The sequence below is a fragment of the Spodoptera frugiperda genome, chromosome 4, assembly GCF_023101765.2.
Source record: "Spodoptera frugiperda isolate SF20-4 chromosome 4, AGI-APGP_CSIRO_Sfru_2.0, whole genome shotgun sequence".
Classification (NCBI taxonomy): domain Eukaryota; kingdom Metazoa; phylum Arthropoda; class Insecta; order Lepidoptera; family Noctuidae; genus Spodoptera; species Spodoptera frugiperda.
In genome coordinates this window covers 11,044,813-11,065,810 of record NC_064215.1, presented here as the reverse complement: position 1 = coordinate 11,065,810, position 20,998 = coordinate 11,044,813, and the positions used below count along the sequence as shown (strand labels likewise).

The 20,998-nt window shown below is 35.5% G+C and overlaps 2 protein-coding genes across 4 annotated transcripts in view; one reads left to right on the top strand and one right to left on the bottom strand.

Moving 5' to 3' along the window:
- LOC118272389 (TBC1 domain family member 12) overlaps positions 1-20,998 on the bottom strand; it is a 46,527-nt gene that overhangs the window by 24,211 nt on the left and 1,318 nt on the right. The window lies entirely within an intron of this gene.
- LOC118272390 (dehydrogenase/reductase SDR family member on chromosome X) lies at positions 1,028-20,249 on the top strand. 3 transcript variants are annotated; one of them, XM_035588866.2, is made up of 3 exons: positions 1,028-1,115; positions 18,733-19,621; positions 19,744-20,249. In XM_035588866.2, the coding sequence occupies exons 2-3, from the start codon at positions 18,914-18,916 to the stop codon at positions 20,092-20,094; spliced, it is 1,059 nt and encodes a 352-aa protein (XP_035444759.2). In that variant the 5' UTR covers positions 1,028-1,115; positions 18,733-18,913; the 3' UTR covers positions 20,095-20,249. The 3 variants fall into 3 exon arrangements, with proteins under 3 accessions (XP_035444759.2, XP_035444758.2, XP_035444756.2); XM_035588865.2 differs by lacking the exon at positions 1,028-1,115 and adding an exon at positions 11,533-11,638; XM_035588863.2 differs by lacking the exon at positions 1,028-1,115 and adding an exon at positions 18,335-18,497.

Genomic DNA, 20,998 nt, shown 5'->3' with positions numbered 1-20,998 from the left:
TTGCTTTCTGCACTGCTACGTCTACCAATCTGAGCATTGTTTTGTAGAATGTTAGTTATTGCATCGCAACGAAAACTTAGATTAATTTTATAAAACTCCCGTTAGATACCTACACAAAATAACGGGTCACAATTCAGACCAGACCATGTATGGAATTGAGCAGAAACAAAAAAGCAAACTGGAATTAATAGCACCTATTTTCGTATCATCCTTCTGAGAAATAACAGGAGCAATAAATCAAAGCTAATCTTTAACTCCCACACGCGAGCATTTCTGCTCACAATCCGGGGCATAAGGTGTATAAGAAATATGTAACCTTCTTCGAAGTTGTATATGTGAGCAAGAATCTCACATCAGGCGCGGTATGTGGCGCGAGGTGCGAGCTACAATTATTTGAGGTCAGGGAGCACGATGTGACCCTTATGATACCGAAGCAGGTATTGTATGTACTTCAATGTAAAGAAATAGACATATCACTAGATGTAGATAAAATAAATGCATCTAAGTCTACAGAGAAATATTTTTAATGTCTGTTTAGAAAGCAAGTTGATCATGTCTAGTGATTAGGCTATAATTTCAAAGCACTTGATACTAAGAGTTTAAATGCCAATTACCTATAATCATAAAATGAATAAATATGGGATATGATAATTAGAAGACATCTTATAAAGATTCCCAGGAAACCAGAATGACATGGAAGTACAGTATTTACATACTGCATAGTTGAGTATTAAATTAGAGTTAATTTGAATATAGGAACGATATGCTAATGAAATCCCACACCAAAGTATCGTAAACAAACCAGGAACTAACAATGCCTGGGAAGCTACAGCCGTCATTGAAATGTCGAAACATTTTCGACACTCACGTGCAAATGCAATCGATGATAATACTAATAATATCAATAGCGAATCACAAAACTAATTTATTCGAGGCACGGCCTGCCCATCCATTGTTGCGATCGCAACATTCCATTGTGTGGTCGTGACCTTCGCATCATAGAATGCTGGACAGATTACTGGCTGCGAGTGGGCGACTACAGACAGACGTACCTGTTCACTCAGTTTTTGTGCTAGATCCTACAGTTTGTGAATGAATGGATTGCGATATTGCAAGTAAGTCGCAATGAAGTCATTATTTTTTTAAACCAATACCAGTTTTTTTTATAACATGTTCATATAACCATGCAGTATTTAATAATCACGTGCGGATCATAATAGCAAATATAGAAATTACCTTCGTTAAAATTTAAACACGATCCTAATTTAATTTGCTACAGCAGGCGTAATTTCTATTTAAGACGAGAGGCACGTGTTATGCCCATCAACTGCTTGTGTGTACGTAATTCAGAATAGACTTAAGAGATATTATTTTCCCAAAATAATACTCCGGAAAAGCTCTAACGACTAGGTGGTCTAGACGATCATTTCGTTTCATTCATGAATAATGATTAATAGCTTTAGGCGTCATATCCTCAAAGAAATTCAAAGCTATAACAGTTTGCGTGACCTAAATCAAGATAATTCTGCAGATCCTGCAATCCGTACCGAAAGACCAAAATACGGAGCAGTCATAAAATGGATTTCTACTGCGGCAAAATGCTTAGTTCCCCACAAAGGGGCACACGATCAAGAAAATGGTAGTCGTTTTATTTTTTATAGCTTGGCACTTCTTAGAATGAATGTTGTAACCAGATACAAACTTTTAAAACTAAATGTAACGCTCCAATGTGCAGGATGAGATTACCGGATTGGCCTTCGATGCTGTAAAATATTATATCTGCAGCAACAATCATTGGAGCACTTGACGAAATTACATCCGCAATTAGATTTACCTACCATTTGTTCACATGTTTAGAGATCTCGACATAGTGTGCCGATATTTGCAATTGTTTTTGCCTTGACATCGATGTTTGACTTGAGACGTCCATATTTTGTCATAGTGTGGTGTAGAAGCCGACTTAAACGGGTACTTCCCTTGGTAATGCCTCTGTTTAATGACAGTAGCTTTGCATGCCATGTCTAGTCTTCTTTTTACTTATTTAATGTTCCTCTTACATGTATTACTTGCGTCAATTTGCTCGTGTACTTCTAGTCGTGATGGCTCAGTATCTCATGATTAGTTAAACACTTAATAGTACGTCTCATGTAGGAAGCTGTTTGCTCTGGTATTCTCAATTATAGCTTGCTGCCTTATTATGTGCTGTTTCAATTTAATGATGTTTATACATACATACATGTGCGTATTTACAGCATTATCAATCATGTTCTATAAATAGCATAATAAACATATGTATCATATTGATAAAACAATTATTGTAGAATTACTCATTGCTAAAATTAGAATTTTCTGACACTCAGAAGTACTTGACGCTAATAATGATGCTGGACAAATAGACAATGATAACAATCCAAATGGCACTATCGGTGACACGTTTGTATAAGTATGATAATATGTATATTTGCCAATCTGTCCTTTAACTTTGATAAAATAAATGGAAAACAACATGAAAAAATCACAAAGCTACAATTTGTAACTATATAGTGGCTTGTAACAGGAACTTCTGTATCAAGAATGAAGATAAGTGATTTGGTTTATTGTTAAACATTGCTTATGAATTAAAGATGGAGGGCCGCGTCTGAGTTCACACGGTGAGCGTCAACCTTCATGGTCCTGAGCAGGTTCCATGTCAAAGGTATAATTATATCTTTATCTTCTATTACTACCCATGTCATTATTCTGACGGCTAACATATTTACATCAGTATTATATTCTGTATGTATGTGTCTCACTAAGGGAACAGTTAATGCTTTTAGCATTGCTTAGGACCAAAGGACTTTCATAAAAAACGAACCCAAATCTTCAGCTTTGACTAAACATTGGAGTTATTTCTACGAATTCAAAATGCTTCACTAACAAAGTTCCTTAAACTTTTCCGTTTCTCACTAAAAGACAACTTCAAACTGTCGTGTCTGAACGGAGTTAGTCAAACTATGTCTTTATTCTCTTTTCCCAGTCATTTTCCTCTACCCGGAAAGTTTCATTCAATTTCAATAATTAAAGTGCATTCTACAAAATAATTTAATTAATTTACTTTTGGCTTCCCTGCAGTGCCAGCTACAGTTATGCAATGCAAGTTACGTTGATTGGTTTCGGATTTCGTTCAATCTTATTCTTTTGTGGATCAAGAGATTTAGGAGGAAAATGTTCTTCAAGTTTATTTAGTTTTTGTTTAATAAAATCTTTGGTCTTAGTTAAATTCTCAACAAAGGCTGTTTTCTATATCATTTCAACCATAACATTATTTCTTTGAGTCTATTTTCTCTTCTAAAGTCTTCTGTTACCTAAATGAATATATTAGTTGCATTCGGATGGCTAATCTCCTTGCAATCTAGGCTAGACAAATTGTTCGCATCAGATCGTGTCGGCCAGATTAGTAGCGCTTTGGATTCAGATAATGCGATTTCATTTATTAAACCACTGCTTTCGTGCAAGAAGTATTATTTCCTTTCCTTATGATTAACATATTATCAATTTTCCTCGAGTTGTTCTTGGGTAGGTAATAAGGTAATGACACAAAACCCTTGTAAAGGATAATCTTGTTAACAATCAAGTCAGTAGGCATGTCATGGACGTTTAATGGACTTTGATGCGGAATACATACATGCATACATATAAGCAAGCGATAATCAAAGATAAGCCAAGTTCAAAAAATGCAGCAGTCTAATTACATCATTCTGTTCAGAGATGTCACTACTCGCAAACTCAAACCTCAATTTCACGTACTTAGTAATAAATTTTCTATCGGTTCCCATAGTGTCACTGGGTATGTATCAAGCCGTTCACCATACCATAACAGTTTTGCAACAGTTTGCCCAACCTCCGGTTCGAATCTCAAGACGACACCGCGACATGAACCGTGAGAAACGGCAAGGCCTGTTGCAAGAAGACGTGAGTGACGATAGTAAACCAACCTCATGGCGTATATGCTAACGCCCTTCTTGTAAGCTAATAAGGTACACTTTCCTCTGCTTAAGCAGCAAAGGCTAGTATGGAGGTCTAGTTACTAATTGACGAGTTAATTCGTTCATGCCATAAGTCTAATGGCAAGTTTGTATTTCTAGCGCATAATTAGAAGTAGTTTAAAATAATTAAAATTGCAATGGTCGAGGAAAATATTTGTATGTTCATCGTTCCAGTGAATTTAACGTCATTGATAAAGATGTAGATTTAATCTCCATTATCGTTGCTTACTATTTAGATAAGATTATTTAAATATCTGTTAATTATGTCATTAGCGTATCATTTATTTGTTGTTATCTTGCTTGACCTGCGTCAAAATCTAGGAACTACGTTGTTGTACCTAATCTATCGTCATAATAAAAAACACGCATTGGTTTCATGTTCACATTGTATGTATATTTTCATCATATCGTATCATAAAAAAATATATTCATAATTATGATTTATGGGTATTCCCAATATTTCTACACGTCTATAGTTATTACATTCATGGATAGCTATCATTGCCTACATTATTGTATGCTAGCTCTATGATGAGATCTATCTTAATAGTTATATCACAATTATAATTGCGTGATGCTGTTAGGCTGCTACAATTACATCCATCAACAGTAGAAACTTCTCATTTAGCGATCATATCAGTACAAAGTTAGTACATTGCGTTACAATACAAGTCAAGGCCGAACATAAAATCTAGGAAAATAAAAAACCCGAAACGTGTTTGCTTTAATAGCTAATAGCGTAAATAAGCAGGTCCGAATTTTTGCCGCAGTCTCGAAAATTGTGCGCAACATGTAACAACGTCCATTAATGGTTTTATGAACACAAAGCTAAGGATTTTAATTATACAGTAGTGTTATTATAGTTAAAGTAATATTTAATGTCAAGGTTACGAAAAACTTATAATAATACCTGACCAGTCAATTAACGAGAAGTAAAATAAAAAAGCGAGATGATTACAATCACATAGGTAACAATAATAATGTTCATGCCATAGGTTAGAGAATGGAAGATTGATAAGGAAAATAAAAGATCTCATGACTACACGAGCGAATCGACTAACATGAAGCATAAACCAACAGCCTTTGTATAAATATTGTGTGTTACAATTACGATAGATACACGTAACAATACAAATATCCTAATACGCTTAGAAAATAAGTAAATGATGGAAGCATCCAGAACAAAATAGAAAATGAAAGATTTGAGTATTCTGAACCACAAAATCAATCCAATGAATTTCTCAGTGAGCAAGAAACTCCAGACAGCAATGAAAACATTAAACAATAAGAACTAGTCCCAATTGGATACACGTGGAGGCACAACGTGCCAGTCCATAAAAACACATCTGTGTATTAATAGTGACAGATGTAGCGCCCACGTCTCATTCTCTAGTAATTTCCGTCATCCAGACAATCAGACGATATTATGGAACTAGACACAATAATAAATGTTAGGATACTTTAATGGAAACCATTCCTTAATTGCTCAATATCATTTCCAAGGGCAAAATGGGATGGTCTTTGTGACAATCTACTATGTATAACAAAGATAATAACTGTAGAGTAACAATCAAATGGATGTTGATATTAAAATATTGGCTAGAGTTGTACAAACACATGGCCCCAAAACAAATTAAATGCTATTGGAGGATAACAGACTAATGCCAAATGCCATAAAACATCCTTAACCCAAATAATAGTACAAAAAGCAACTATAAAGCGAGCATTAACCTAAAATTTGGCAATGCTAGTCATTGTAGCCTTGGCTTGGCAGCGAGGATAGATGGCCGAGACCTATTTCGCACTAGCTGGTGTAACCCTAATGGGAGACGGATGCGTGTCACGGGAACGGAACAAAAAACATTTGCTCGTTCATTTGAATGAGTTTGCTATTATAAAAAAAGAAAGTTTGGACATATTACAATACTCTCACAAGCCACTGACAAGGGATTGTTGCCGTAATATTTCGCAAATGACCTCTTGGAATTCTGAAAAGGCTGGTTATTGCGTCAACTGTAATGCAATTTCTAACATTATTTAACAAAAAACTTACTAAAACCTTTTCGGTATTGTGCTCAGCACACATTGTTACTACATCATTTATTCTGTGCACTCTACTCATGTAGTGTATTTTGTACTGATAATGAAATGAAAATCTAAATGCACTTCCTTATCATTGACGCAACGGATGTTTAAGAACCATTACACGTAGCATTATGATTAATGACTTTGATCAATAAAATATGTGTATACAGTAATTTAACTTATTCTGAAGATTATGAGAAGCATGCGGAAACATGAATGCCTGAAGCATTTTTACACGGAAAATGAAGTATTGTGACTAATACTGAATATCTTTAACAATAATAAAATATTTAATATAGTTAAACGCATATTATTACTATGACGTTTTAAACAAACCAATGTTTAGTACTCACACAGCTTTAGCACACATAACTAGACACTACGTATTAAACATTAAACATGAACAAACAAAACGTAGAAATAAATATATTCCACACGACACACTGTTTCCAGACAAATACACATTCCGACTGAAACCAGATGGGGTTATCAATACAATACATAGTAATAAGTTTTTAAAACATTTTATATTTACAAATGTCGCTTTATCTGCAAGTTTGTTCGTTTCCGGGATGAGCAGAAATGAGAGCGATATCGATACGTGCATCGGCTACATAGTTACATACCAATGTTGGAACCAGTTAGCATCAAACATTGCGATTGGATACGGTAGAATCGTGACTCGTTACGAACTCCGAGTACCTTGCCAAGCATCTCAACATTCTTGGTTTAGGTAATAAAGAAACACATATTTCAGTTAAAGACGACATAAACACGAAACATAAACACAAGCTGTAAGACGCAATCAATCAAACTCTAATGAACAACACTAGATTATTTCTTCAACTTAAAAGTACCTAATACGCGAAAGTTATTTGTTCTTCGATACAAAATGATCTGAAAATGATAAGACAGCTACTTATTGTAACGGCAACTTCGAATCAAGATCCATTATGAGGTCAACAGTTCTCAAAGAAACTTTAAAAGATTTTATCCAGAGCTAACGAATGGTGAGCTCCTACTTGTTGGCTGATATTATCTTGCTACGAACATATTTCTTAGTGACGCGAGCGTTCTGCTAAATGATAAAAATAACACTGATCAAAGTTACTTGTATAAGACTGCAAATCAGTTTGTTGGGATAATTCAATAGGATGTTTTAATTAAATGTGACTGAGAAGCCAAAAAAGGGAGCACCAGCAGAAAATTAATTTCCGGTGATACATTGTCAGTAATTCTCTAGACAATGGCGAGAAGAGAAGGCTATTAGCTGCTATAACACAAAGTATACGCAACAAAGGACGTTTTATGTAAACTCGGACCTCCGGTTAGGGTTACTGAATGATGAATTTCGTTAAAAACACATAGAAAAACGGGAAATAATTTCAAGAAATCCATCGCCTGCAGGAGGGATGTTAGTTAAGTCTGCTGAAATATCAGATTTGCTCAAAACCCCATATTCAAATTGAATAGGTATGGTTTTATAAACAAAATAATGCACATTACATAAATGTGAAGATGTAAGCCAGCATCGTCCACGTGCGGTTACGAACAATCGAAATACGTTTTTTTAAACATCACCACAGCACGCACAATAGCAAATAATGTGTCGCAATGAATGAAAGTTGTGAAAGAATACGAGAAATCTGTTTACGTAATACACGCAAAAATTCGACCGACAATAGACTTTTACATGGTTCATGCACATACGAGTGCAATACTAATTTTATAGTCTAAATGTTTTGAGAAACGTATAACACCAGCATTTGTTGAAATTTTAAACAGCGTCCATTGCCAAGATTTAGAATCACATTTAGCATCACAATCTGAATTAGCTCTGGTTTCACTTCTCATAAGAAATGACGTGCTTCGTCATAATCGACATGACTTTAGTCTTCTAGTGCTTTTCCATTGTGACTTGGTTTCTCTCCAATCGATTGTGAAGAGAAGACACTGTTGGATGCATATGCCTTTCTAGTGTTTTCCAATCAATTGTAGTTAAGTTTTTATCGCCTGTCAGTAAATTAAAATTCATAAATCAAAAGAAAAAAAAGTCAGTTCAACTATTGTTGACACATCCGTAGCAAACCAAACTGACCATACAGAGCTGAACTAAATCAGGCATTACTGCAATCTGATGACATCATGCTTATTCAAAGGTGCATTACTAGCCAAACGAGTCGTACGAATCGAATTAATTAAATCACGATTAGGAACGATGATCTCGTTACGTAATTGGCAATCGATTAAACGGAAACCTGTCTTCGCTTTCGAAGTATTGATAAGTATGTGTGTACATATTGCACCAAACATTTGCATCGGTATGAATTTTGTACCGGATTTCTTTCCGAAAATAATCGTATTCTTGATTCCGGCCTTCAGTTCTACGATCAGGTTCTTGAGTTTGGAAATTGTATCGACATTAAATTTGTCAATGCCGTGTGACGTAGGTGCCTCGTCAATATATGCTAGTATTTATTTATAAGTAGAGAGGTCGGAGTGACGTCGTCGTACGCTTAAATTATTCCGGTATTATTGAACTGTTTCGTTGAATGTTGTGAGCAATCAGATGGTGTTGGAAATGGTGTCATGACATCACTTAATGTTCCGACCCCTTTGGCTTAAATGGAACAATTTATAAATATCTCAGACCGGTTTTTGAGTTCGGTTCACAAAGATTGAGAGATTTATCTTCATTCTTGCTTATACGTGGTCTTAGTATATCATTCAATACATACCTTGTCCTAAATATTTTTATCATGAATTAGAATTACACAAGCGTTTCTATCTACTACAATAAAATCTTACATCACGATTATATCTGCGACGTTTTGCTCTGTGACCTTACCTTCAATAATAGGTAGTAATAGAATTTAAAGTCCAAAGTAATTTACTTATCAATCGTTTGCATAATATGTAACCAAATCGATATTGCCTTTGTCTGGCTTCTTGTTTTGTAGGTCATGCATGAAAGCGGACTATATTACAGTTGATTAACCAATAAAAAGACCGGTGAGCTCTTTATAGGGCTATGACTCAAACACTTAACTATGACTAAGGTTTTCTTCAAAGTAGTTAGTTGTTGCTAAAGGGCAGAGTCGGTTCAATGAAGCAGGCATTTAAATACCACATTGTATATTTTTTCGAAAGTTGTATCGTTCACAAATTCCAAATGCTTCGAGAATACACGTAAGTTACATTCAGATGAAAATTCCATATAAGTTCACAAGCATTTTAGAGACCCAAACCTGTTTCCGCTTCATCAAAAATATTCTACAAAAAACCAGATGTTTTTACTAAAACCGCGGTGACATCCGACCTTTGCGTCTGAATTCGTTTTGGGGACACATTTCTTCTTCACACTCCAATACGTCGAACTTTTTCAATTCCAGAAATATTTAATCTGATCAAAGATCAATTGCTAGCAATAAAGCTATAATTGGTAGAATCAAAATGTCCTCTACGACATTCACCATTATTATATAAAGTACGACCAAAAGTAATGGTGTCAATCAAGCCTATTTAATCTCTATAAATAGTCGACATTCATTCATAGTCCATGTATTCTTGTGGCCTTATCAATTGAATGGTTTAATTGTCACGACGTGGTATAAGGGTACTTTGTTAGTTAAATAAGAGTCTGTGTTAAGATGTTGAATGACCCATATTTGCATTGAATTTGTTATACAAAGGTGTTCTTTGATGGTTTGAAGACTCTTTGAGAATGCTCAAGGCATTCGGAGTATAATTTGCGAGCACACACATCGTTGGGAACAGATTAATCATGTTTGGGTGCCACAGACAGAAATGGGTCATATCTAAGTGGCAGACATTTCTTTCAGATCATAACTTTTATACCCCATCCGGCTTGGTTCTTTTCGAATTCCATTTCAACTTTATTTTTAGTAAGTACCTAGATTTTGTTGACAGCTGCAAGGTATACTAGGTAATTATTTTAATTTTTACTGCACAAGTAACAGCTGCATTTACTGACAATTAAAGTTAAACCATAAAAACGTGAGTGGTTACGTATTGTAACAATTTCCTGTCGACAGTAAAAGATTACAGTCATGCCAGATTAAGTGTGGATAGAGCTGTTCGTACACGATCGATCATTTATGTGAAACTTAACTTTCTTTCATTATGTGTTGTGAATGATAGCAATCAACGTATCAACACTATCGTTAGCATCATAGGAAGACGAACCAGTAGTTTTAACGGATATGATGACTGATATACAGTCTTGAACATTTAACATCTGCCTAGAAAAATATCCAGTTTCACTTCATGTACGCATATAAGTATCTTTCTTGCATTTTACGCAATTATAGGAATAAGAAGAATGATTTCGTCGCGCAGAATTAAATAAACCCAATACACACCCAACTTACCTACACAATGAAATATGATTTCTTCCACAATATGACAGCCAATGTCGCCTAAAGAAACCATCTAAAAGGTTATCGAATTCAGATATACTTCCATTACAGAAACCGACAGTATTGAGTGGAAATGACAAGCACTCTACTGACATGACGTAGGCATCGGTCCTTAAATAGACCCTTGAGGAACTCCGAAGCTATTAATATTTATTCTTATACATAAATTGCTTTCTATTTGGAGTGTATTCTTAATATTACTAATGTTAGTCCATATTTCTGTTGCCAAGGAGAATTTATGTAGCATTTCATTACGTAAATATAATATTCTCCACTTATAATAGGACAAACGTTAGATGTTATTCTGAATTTATATATATCTATTGACAGCAAGACATCTAACAAATTTTAAGGGCAATAAAATCTAATTTCTCTCTATAAAACTGAAGTAAATCGAACAGCAATAAAACGACCAAACAATCGCAGCTATTCTCAATCCAAAGAAAATACATAAATCTCGGATTTTATTGTGGACCGTAAAGAAAGTATATGAACTGACTTCCGTAATTATTAAGTAAGTGGTGTATGTAAGCGCTACTATGGTCCGTGTGGTACTTTCACTGAACGAATTTAGTAAGTTTCACAGACAGATATACCATCAAGGTTTGTTCATGGAATCGGTAAGCGTGAACCTACATGGCAATGTATATGCATATTCTGCAATACGCATAACTAAATTGCCATAATTGTAACAGTTTCTTCGGATTACAGGTATGTTGTGACACCAGAAATATGTAATACCAAGTAAATAGTGTGTGGCGCGCATTACGGAACGAATCATCAAATCGAAATGCTATACACGACCATACTAACTTGTGATGCATTGGAATGTTGTAATGACTTGTTCAATTAATATCTTGCAGTAAATTAATCTTTTAAACTTGTTTTATGTTTCAAAGATTTATCTAAACAGCATTTTGTACAAAGAGATTCCAATAATTTTCGAGCAAAGAGGTTGTACTTATCCACTATCCATATCTGTCAAAATTGTCATCTGTCACTTACTGTTCCTATCAAAATTTTACCTCGTGTGTACATTTTGGAACGAACAAAGAACAATAATTAATCTAACGCGTCTAACAACTTCAGGTAAATCATTTTAATCACTATTTTGTTACGGACTTCAAAAATGTTTACGTGCAACAATACATATTTCGTACTTCTCACGCGATTTGAAGACGATGGATCTCTATTTGGTAATACAACAACCATCACATATCTTTTACGTAATCTTTGAAGATAAGAGTATGTCCATCGATAGATAAGGATCGTTGTAGGTTATTTATGAGATTATTGAGGTATTGAGCTACTAACGGAATCGGATAAGTAAGTTTAACTCCCAATCGGAAGAAGATAGGATTGTTCATGATGCCGCTTGTTTTCTTAGTCATTCGTTTTTTGTTAGACTTTTAAGGCATGATTAATGATCCAATTCATTAGCAAATAAGAGAATGTCCATATAGTTTACTTAGTAACAGATGATTTAGGTTTGCTGAAAGTAAAAGAGTTGTTTAGTAACCAAGTCAGCCAGCAAACTAAGCTTTAGTTTACTAAACTGTGAATAAACATGAGTAAGCACCAAGTAGGATATAATTAGTTGAGTTTAACCTAATTGATATGTAAGCACTTATTAATCACAGAATTAAGTACAATAGAAGCTACTGTAAAAACAATCGTTCTAAAATTATACCCTAAGCCCCTGCAGCAGCAAGCCAATTATTTCGATGCTGGGGATATTTTAAAGTTCATTTCACCGATTTTATTTTCGAACACAAAGTGAACAACGAACCGCTATGAACTCTATAAATATAATTCTAATAATCATGTGAGAAAAACACTAGCCAGACAATCACTGAGTAACTATATAAAAAAGTCACTGACCCCAAGGTGAGGTAATCTTGCATCAATTTTAATCATAAACTCATCAACGATCTTCTTTAGCGTACTCTTTAGTATTTACCAACAGCTCTTCAATTTAACGATAAGTTTATATTAAATGGAGGTGAGGTTCCCTTCAAATTATTGTAATATGTTTTCATAAACACACACCAAGGATAATCAGAGTTCATTAGTGCCGTTATCTTTAATAGTGAAATGTTCTGAACATCAGATAGCGACCTTTGCCTTCAAAGATAGTAATTGCACGTGTTTGTCAATATTTATAATAGTATCTAACCTTTGCACACCACCCCCACTGGTTTGCAAGTTCCTCAAAGGCAGTCCTCAAATAGGCATCGGTGCAGTGAAAGGCGATGACGTCAGCCTGACTTTACCTTCCTACGCAGACTAGCGGTCTTGAAAACAGTGCACTGATACCATGTTTATAGTTCAAGATCGTATCTAATTATGGAAATACTGAAGCAAACAAGTCTACATCACTGACGTTTTAAACTAAATTTGAAGTCAAGTTACGTGTATTTGCAGCTTAAAATGTATCATTCAGATATTTCCCGAAGTTAAATGACTCAGATGAGATCGTTCAATTTGTTTAAAATACACTGTAAGACCATCTTTCACAAACACAAAGAAAATATCTTCATCAATTGCCGTGCAAAGTTCAACAACAGACCATTTGTCACTCGGTACAAAGTGTTCGTTTCTCACTAGTCATTGTAATGTAAACTTTGTGACACAAAGTTGGCAAAATTAAAAACATTAGCGCATTGTCGTATGTATCATCTTTGTTTCCATATTAAATTGTAATATTAGTCATGTTGCCTTCAAGACGATATTTTATATCAACCATTAGAGCACATGAATCATCAAGTTCCGAGAACACGGAAATAAAAATGCTAGCCAAAAAATCATTCCGAAATAATACTCTGAGCGAATATTGGATTCACTTGTTTGAGAATATCGATAGTTTTTTCTTTATTTCCGGGCGAGCAGAGCAATAAATTGCGCATTGGCGATCTTTCTCTATGATGATTCAGATGATTGGATGTCTAACAGTAAGACCACAGTCAAAAATCACTAAATGTCGATCGAAAAGATTACGAAATTACCTGATTAATCTATTTCAACGTAGCTGAAAATTCTAAAGACTTTAATTAAATTATTGGACTCCATCTTGAATTGGGACTTCTTAATGGGATTAAAAACTGTTTACTAAGTCTCTATTAAGACCTTGCTTTGAACCAGTCTTTAGAAAATCTTGTATAATGCAAGTTTTCAAGCTATGGTAACAAAGAAAAGGACAAATGGGAATAAATAAAATTTAAAAGCTTTAGTACTTACAAGAAATGATTATAGGAAACCTTATGATGATAGTACCTAAATCATTTTATGTTATGTAACTATTCAACATAGAGGAGATGATTTATTGCCATTTCTCTCGTATCCTCATAAATACAGATTCGGTAATGCCAGCTGGAGAAAATATTGAGATTGAATTTTATCTGCTTCAGAGTTTTATTGCTGAAAAGATCATAGCTCAGTCGTACTAAAGTCTAAAACTGTTTGGCCCAGGACTATGGATATGAAATATTTTCGATTACCATTCTCAAAGTTTATGATTCAATAAAAAAGAATTGCGAAGCCTTTGTGTCTCGTGCTATTCGGTTTCTGATTTGAAATTCAAACTGCACATTTTAAAATTCCAAGAACACTGCATGCTGAATACTAAACCGTTTCAAAAATATTTTCTTCATGCCGTAATCAGGGTCCACAAAGAAACATTGCACTGCAAACCCAGCTAAATAAATATCTGTTGAGTCATTATGAAAGTTTACGCTGCCTTTATCACGCTTTACTTCATCACCGTAATTACGGCAATTTTTATCTTTCTCTTCTATGTGATAAGGTACTGTTTTGCTATTAAGGCAAACAATAAATGGAATGAGGTATTTATTTCCTTTATTCTCTTCGAAATATTGGGGGCACGTAGTTCGAATGTGAATGTTTTCCCCATAACAAACTATTTTCACAAGGCGTTGGCAACAGCTATATTTATCCCTGTTTTTGTTCCTATTGTTTTTCGAGTGGTTTCGTTGGCTTTGAATTGAGGGGAGATTAATCTCCCCTATGGCTAGACAGAGGGGGCTGTGCAATAACCATAAGTGATGTGGTAACGATACGGAAAGAATTTTGGGCGTAACATTTATCTAATCTACGAGTATTCAAGCCATCTCTTGACCGCTTACAATTGCTCTATATGTTTGTTCTACAAAACTTATCAATGTTTAGTTTCGTTTCACAACTAAACAAATAGATTAGCCCAGTTTTAAATACGAACACTTAAAATTCATATTTTATCATTAAATAGTCCATTTCCGGTGTGTTTAAAAAGATGATAAATACGTTGAAACTACCGGTGACATAATTGCAACGTGCATTTAAATGTGAGTAAGAGAATGACGTAATCAAAGGCGTCACTAAAGCTGGCTCGACGGACAATGTGGAATTATATGCCAATTATACAGGTGACAATGGAATTCCGGTAATCCACGCTAGTCATTAGAAGAACGTAATTAACTAATGGTACGAATGGTCGATAAAATTGTCCTGACGTCAGTGAGTCCAAATATAACTAACTACAAACTTGACCGGCTCGTAATAGAACATTGTCAATGTTACCTCAACCATGAAATTTCTTTCTGGTAAGCCTGTGGTAAGGATGTGCGTATTTAAGTTAAAAAAAGAACAGAAAGGTATTCTTTCAAATCAGTGAACCATGCTAGTTGTTTAGTGTATAGGGAACTAGCTTGGTTGGTGCTTATAACATTCCTACGGTGCGCTGAGCTAAACAACTTTCCTGATAACACCCGAGTCGAAGAAGCCATACAAATATTTAATAACCTTTAAAAAATATTCCTAAGTAAGAAACCTTTCACATGATCTCATTTGAGGTTTAGCAATATTGGCATTTCGAAACATATTTGTATAAAAATTTAATAAGCAGTTTTGCAAATATTTTAGACTCATAAATCCCAACTTAGCATTAATAAATGCAAAATCAAAAGCAAAGTAAGATCAAATAAAATTCGTAGAAGATTAAGTATAAGTTACGACAAAAACAACATAGGACAAACACCAGGAAAACACCGATCCATAAAACGTAAAAAAAAACCAGTCTGAGATAATAAATCATTTGCATAATAGTTAGTTTGAAAAACAGTAACCTTTAACTATTTGGTGGCCAATGGCCATTTCAAAGTGCTTTGCTCTTACAATATCTTTATAACACCTAGTTCATATAAAGCGCGGAAACCGGATTTGAACTCCCCAACCAAATATGATAGGTTTGGGAAGAAACCATGTTGTATAAGGTGCTACTAAGCTAACGATGGTAAAATCTACTCTCACTTTAACAGCAAAAGCGTAGAAAATTAACACATTGTGACTTCTCTACAAGTGAAAAACCAGCTCATGAATGAAACCTTGGTTAAACAGCTGATGTCAACTTTTTTATACATACGACATTGCCATTAAAACTCCAAGGCGAAACGACAATACTGTGCACGGTACAGACGATAACTGGTCTCCGTATTTAGCAGTTTGTTAATTTGAGGGCCTTGCGACTAATGAGGGATGACCCGGAAAACCGGTTAGAAACACCAGCTGTACAATGAACAGTTACTTTATCATCACCATACATAAAGCACTTTATTAGGTGGATATTCTCTTTATATTGTTCAAAAGGTGAAACGATTCCCAAGTGCCAATTTTGTTTTAGCTACCATGGCAGTAAAAGGATCTCCTAAATCCATTTTATTGTTACTTTAAAACTTTTCCCAGAATAGGCACTTTCGATAAAGCTTATTTACTTTGTCTTAAATGTCAGCTCTCAGGGAACCTGTCCCTTTTTTCTATTTTCGCTTCATCTGACGTATCGAGTATCTTGCGGCATATGCTAAGCGTGTGTCCTTAGAGCTCACTGCTCGATAAACCTGTAACATTAGCACATGCTTTCAACCAAGTGCTAATTCGAAAACACTTTTAAATCTCCCTACATAGTCTTTCGCACAAACGCTTCGCCGCGCTGAATGCAGCCTGCTAATAGGAACTTTAAAACCGCAACAACAAAACCGACGAGCTTTCGTTAATGACCAAATACGTTGTTTTCATCGCTGCTCCGAGGTAGAACGTCTTTAATTCGCGATGTGCATAGCCAGCGATGATGAGGGTAAGTTTTAAAGCATCCAAGGTCAAACAGCGTAGTGGTAGTCAAAGTCCATGGGCACAGCGCCTTTGAAAACAGGTTTCCCCGGTCAAGTCTCGAGTGCATGGAATTGGTCATTGTACGTTATTACGTATGCAGCAAGTTTGCTTTAGCTTAATGCCGTATTGTTTCTCCAACCGGATCTCGAAGGGCTTGTATTTTGTTTTTAATTTATTTTCTGCTTTCTTGCGAGTTGTTTGAAAGCCTTGTTTTATTTATACAGGTTGTAAACACATCGATTTTATCTGCTACAGTGACTTCAGCGAAAGATTCGTTATTAATTGCATCAACTTGGCAGGACTATTTATTGTTTTACGTTCCGCTTGCAATAATGTTCTGAAATCAATGATCTTTAGTCTAAAGGCGTGAGTAAAGCTACGTTTATTTAACGTCAATTCGTTTGAAGGGCTTATGAAACCCAACAACCACGAGGTGTTGTGGGCAGCTCAAAAATCCCTCAAAGTCTTTGTGTTGCGGTTGTCCAGGAATTTGACCTGAATGCATTTTGTCATCGAATAACCGTAACTGTCCATAACGCCATTAGCTCACTGCTGATGTTTTATATGTCCTTGTTTATTTTTTGTCTATTGTGCTTAGTAAATTATTTCAGCCAATTTTGAGATAACAGATGTCATATTTTGGCACAATAAGATTGAATGTCTCTAAATCTTAGTTCCTTCATTCATTGGACTGAAGTACTTATCACAAAAATGCCTTAAGTTATCAGAGGAATCAAAATTGTTGAGTTATCCGTAGATAGAGTTGAGATAGAGCGTTTAATTTCGTAACAGTCCTTTGACGTCTTAAATTACTTTACAAGAACTATTATATTCATCTTCATTATCACGATCCATATTGTTTGGATCAATCTCTAACGGTAAATGACGTCATAGTCTACTCCGACTAAGTAGACATTAAGCATTTGCGTTTTTACATCGTTTTCGTGTTGCGTCATAGCACAGACGACACGCACCATCAGCATTCAGTAGTTCAAAGACCCTTAATTAAAATCTCGAAGCGGGAACTAGTCCGTACCGCTAGAATGTTAGAAAAAGATGACGATATACCGCCATCTCTATCTGCGTCAAACATTGATGTTGGATAAGGGGAGCACATAAACAGGTCGCTTTACATTCTCAACCCCGATTTATTTGGAGTAGATTCGTTGCGCGTTCGCGTCGCTTAGAACTCGACCAATAGGGACTACAAAAGAAATTCCTTAAGTGAAGAAGTATTGAAAAAAATTGGTAGCCCTTAATCCTATTATAACGAGAACACATTTTTTATAATATCTCATCCCTGAAGCTCAATCATCCAGCCCTGTAGAATAGCCATAAAACGTTGAGTTGTAAAGGCATCTGGCCGAAGTCGTAAAATATTTAAATAAGGCTGTTGTACTAAGCGCTCATAAAGCGATATTTCATGATCGACCGGTTATAATACTCTAAGACCAAACACAACAATCGAAGAAATCTGCAGAAAAACCACTCCGATAGGAAATCGGAAGCGTCGATCGGATATCATTCTTCAACGAGTTGCCAAAATTAGCACAACAGTATAAAGAATATTAACGAAACCGCGATAACCACTGCACCGCAACCTGTTAATGCCATAATTAGAAATCGGACGGTACAACGATAAATACCAGCACGTACAGCGCATGCGCCCCGATTGAATTTGCAAAACAAACAAGTCAGTACCGTCAGGTGCACCGTGCATATCGCATAACAGATGGTATTTCATTCCGTAAATATTATTGTGAACCAGTGGAGTGCACGAGATAGTCAGGTATTTGGCTCAAGCTCTATTCTTCTGCAGAACATAAAAAAAATCAATAAGATATCTAAGGTTTTATGTTTTAACACTTCAATAACTTCCGTCTGTTCTAATATCAATAGTAGTAGCGTTGCGTCATCCTTTTCAGTACAGCTGGAGGCCACGCAACGATAACACGCCTCGGAACGTTTTTTGCTCGCATTGTATTTAATTATGTGTTTACGTTTAATTCTCTGTTTTGTTACAGATAATATTGGGGATTCGCTATCATTTAATGATAAATGAGTAGCGCGACCTCAGGACTAACGGTATAAACCCAAACAAACACCGGATCGAGAGAAAGCGTTGAGGATTTCCAGCGGAGTGAAAGCATCGACTGCCAGTGCAACCGTAGCGTCGCGACGAGCGGACGAAAACATAACCTCAACATGTCTCTCGCAATCGCTTCAGCGGTAATTCTGACAAGTGCCGCAGCTGTTTATTGGTACATAAACAGGCATAAACCCTTGAAGCACATCCTCAGTGAACTGAAGTACGCGCTAGACATGCAGGGCGCAGGCGCCGGTGGCCTTATTGATGACTGGGTTAATATCAGGAGAAACAAAATTGTGTTGCCAGACGCGAAGAGGAAAATTGCGGTCATTACGGGCGGAGCTCGCGGAATAGGGGTCGAAGTCGTGCGAGGACTGTTAAAGGCAAATATGATGGTCATCGCTGGTGTCAGGAAACCGGAAGCTATGAAGAAGCTAGCTGATAACATGGAGAATGGTGATAACATCATAGCCTTTCCATTGGATTTGCAGTCGTTGAAATCGGTCAAGAATTTTGCACAGACTGTTATGGAAAAATTCCCGACTATTCATCTACTTGTCAACAATGCTGGGATAATGTACGGAGACTATCATGTTACTGAAGACGGATTTGAGAATCAATTAGCGGTCAATCATCTGGGTCACTTTTATTTGACACATTTGTTGTTGCCAGCACTAAAAAAGGGTGGCGCTCTCGGCGAGGCGGCCAGGGTGGTGAATGTGACATCGTGTGCTCATTACCCTGGGAAGATATTCTTTGATGACATCAATATGAAGGAGCACTACGACACGACGGCGGCGTATGCGCAGGCTAAACTGGCACAGGTAAAGAAATGTTCTACTTTCATCTAACAACTGTATTCTAACTGGTTTCTCATAGCAGGAGATTTGTTATTTAAATTAGTTATAAAAAGTTATATTTTAAGCAAGTGTTCCGTTTGTTACAGTTAATGAGTGCTCGTTACATCAACAAGATGATGGAAGAAGAAGGATATCCGGTGAAATGTTATGCGGTTCACCCCGGCATTGTGGACACAGATCTGTTTGAACACACCATGTTCAAAAAAGCTTTCCCTTGGCTCATGAAAGTATTCTTCAAAACCCCGGCTAAAGGGGCAGTTTCTATACTTCATGCTTGTTTCGACCAAGATATAGAGAAAAAAGGAGGATTATACATAAGTAACTGTATTGAAGGTATTAGCAATAGTTTCTCAAAGAAATTAGATTATCAAGAAAAGCTTTATGATCTTTCATGCCAGTTAGTTGGCATCGATAAGGCAAATTTTGGTAGAGCATGAGGCTAGTTTCGATATTAATGAAACAAACAATCCCGCTGGGAGGAAAACAAAAGACTTTAGATATATAAGTACAATATAAAGACTATTTATGATATATAATATTAAATTATATGACTGTCTTTGAATATGATTCAAAATAAATGATTCTCATACTAGTTGGTTGTTTTATTTTGTGTTTATGTAAATTTTAATCCCATCTACGATGACTATGAACACAGTATACAGACTACATACATAAAACCTCATTGTCCTCAATTGGTATTCATAGGTGATGCCGAGAGGTGAATATTAAAATGAGATATTTTTTGTTTGATATTTGATCGGAGAACACAATGGACAATAAACAAAGAAATACTGGCAAGCTAAGATTGTAGGAATTTGATAGTTTCTTTAACCTGGTATTACTAAAAATAGTAGACAATGGAGTAGGTACCTATTTTCTAAACCTGTTTTTTTTTCGAGGAAGGAAATAATGGACATGTCTACATTGACAGGCTTTGTTTGTCTGTCTTTTACCTCATTTGGATATCTTTACTATGATAATGTAGTATGATGTGCATATTTATGTTGTCTGGCAACATTTTAACTACATTATTAGTACTGGCAACTTGACATGAACATGATTTGACAAGGATAGGTAACTAATTTATAGTCATGTTTGTTTTCCTTGTATATCATTAATACCTAATTTATTAATTGTTATATTTATAATATGTTTATTGTTAACATTTAGGTACCAATTTGAAATATAAATATTAGGGATAATTGAAATGACCTACTCAATTTATAATTACCTATTAGTATTGGAAACTAATTTTAAACATTTGTAAGCCATAAGTATTCAAAGAGATATCTATATTATGTAAAGTTTTTATTTTAAACCCAGTAATTACATATTTCTAGT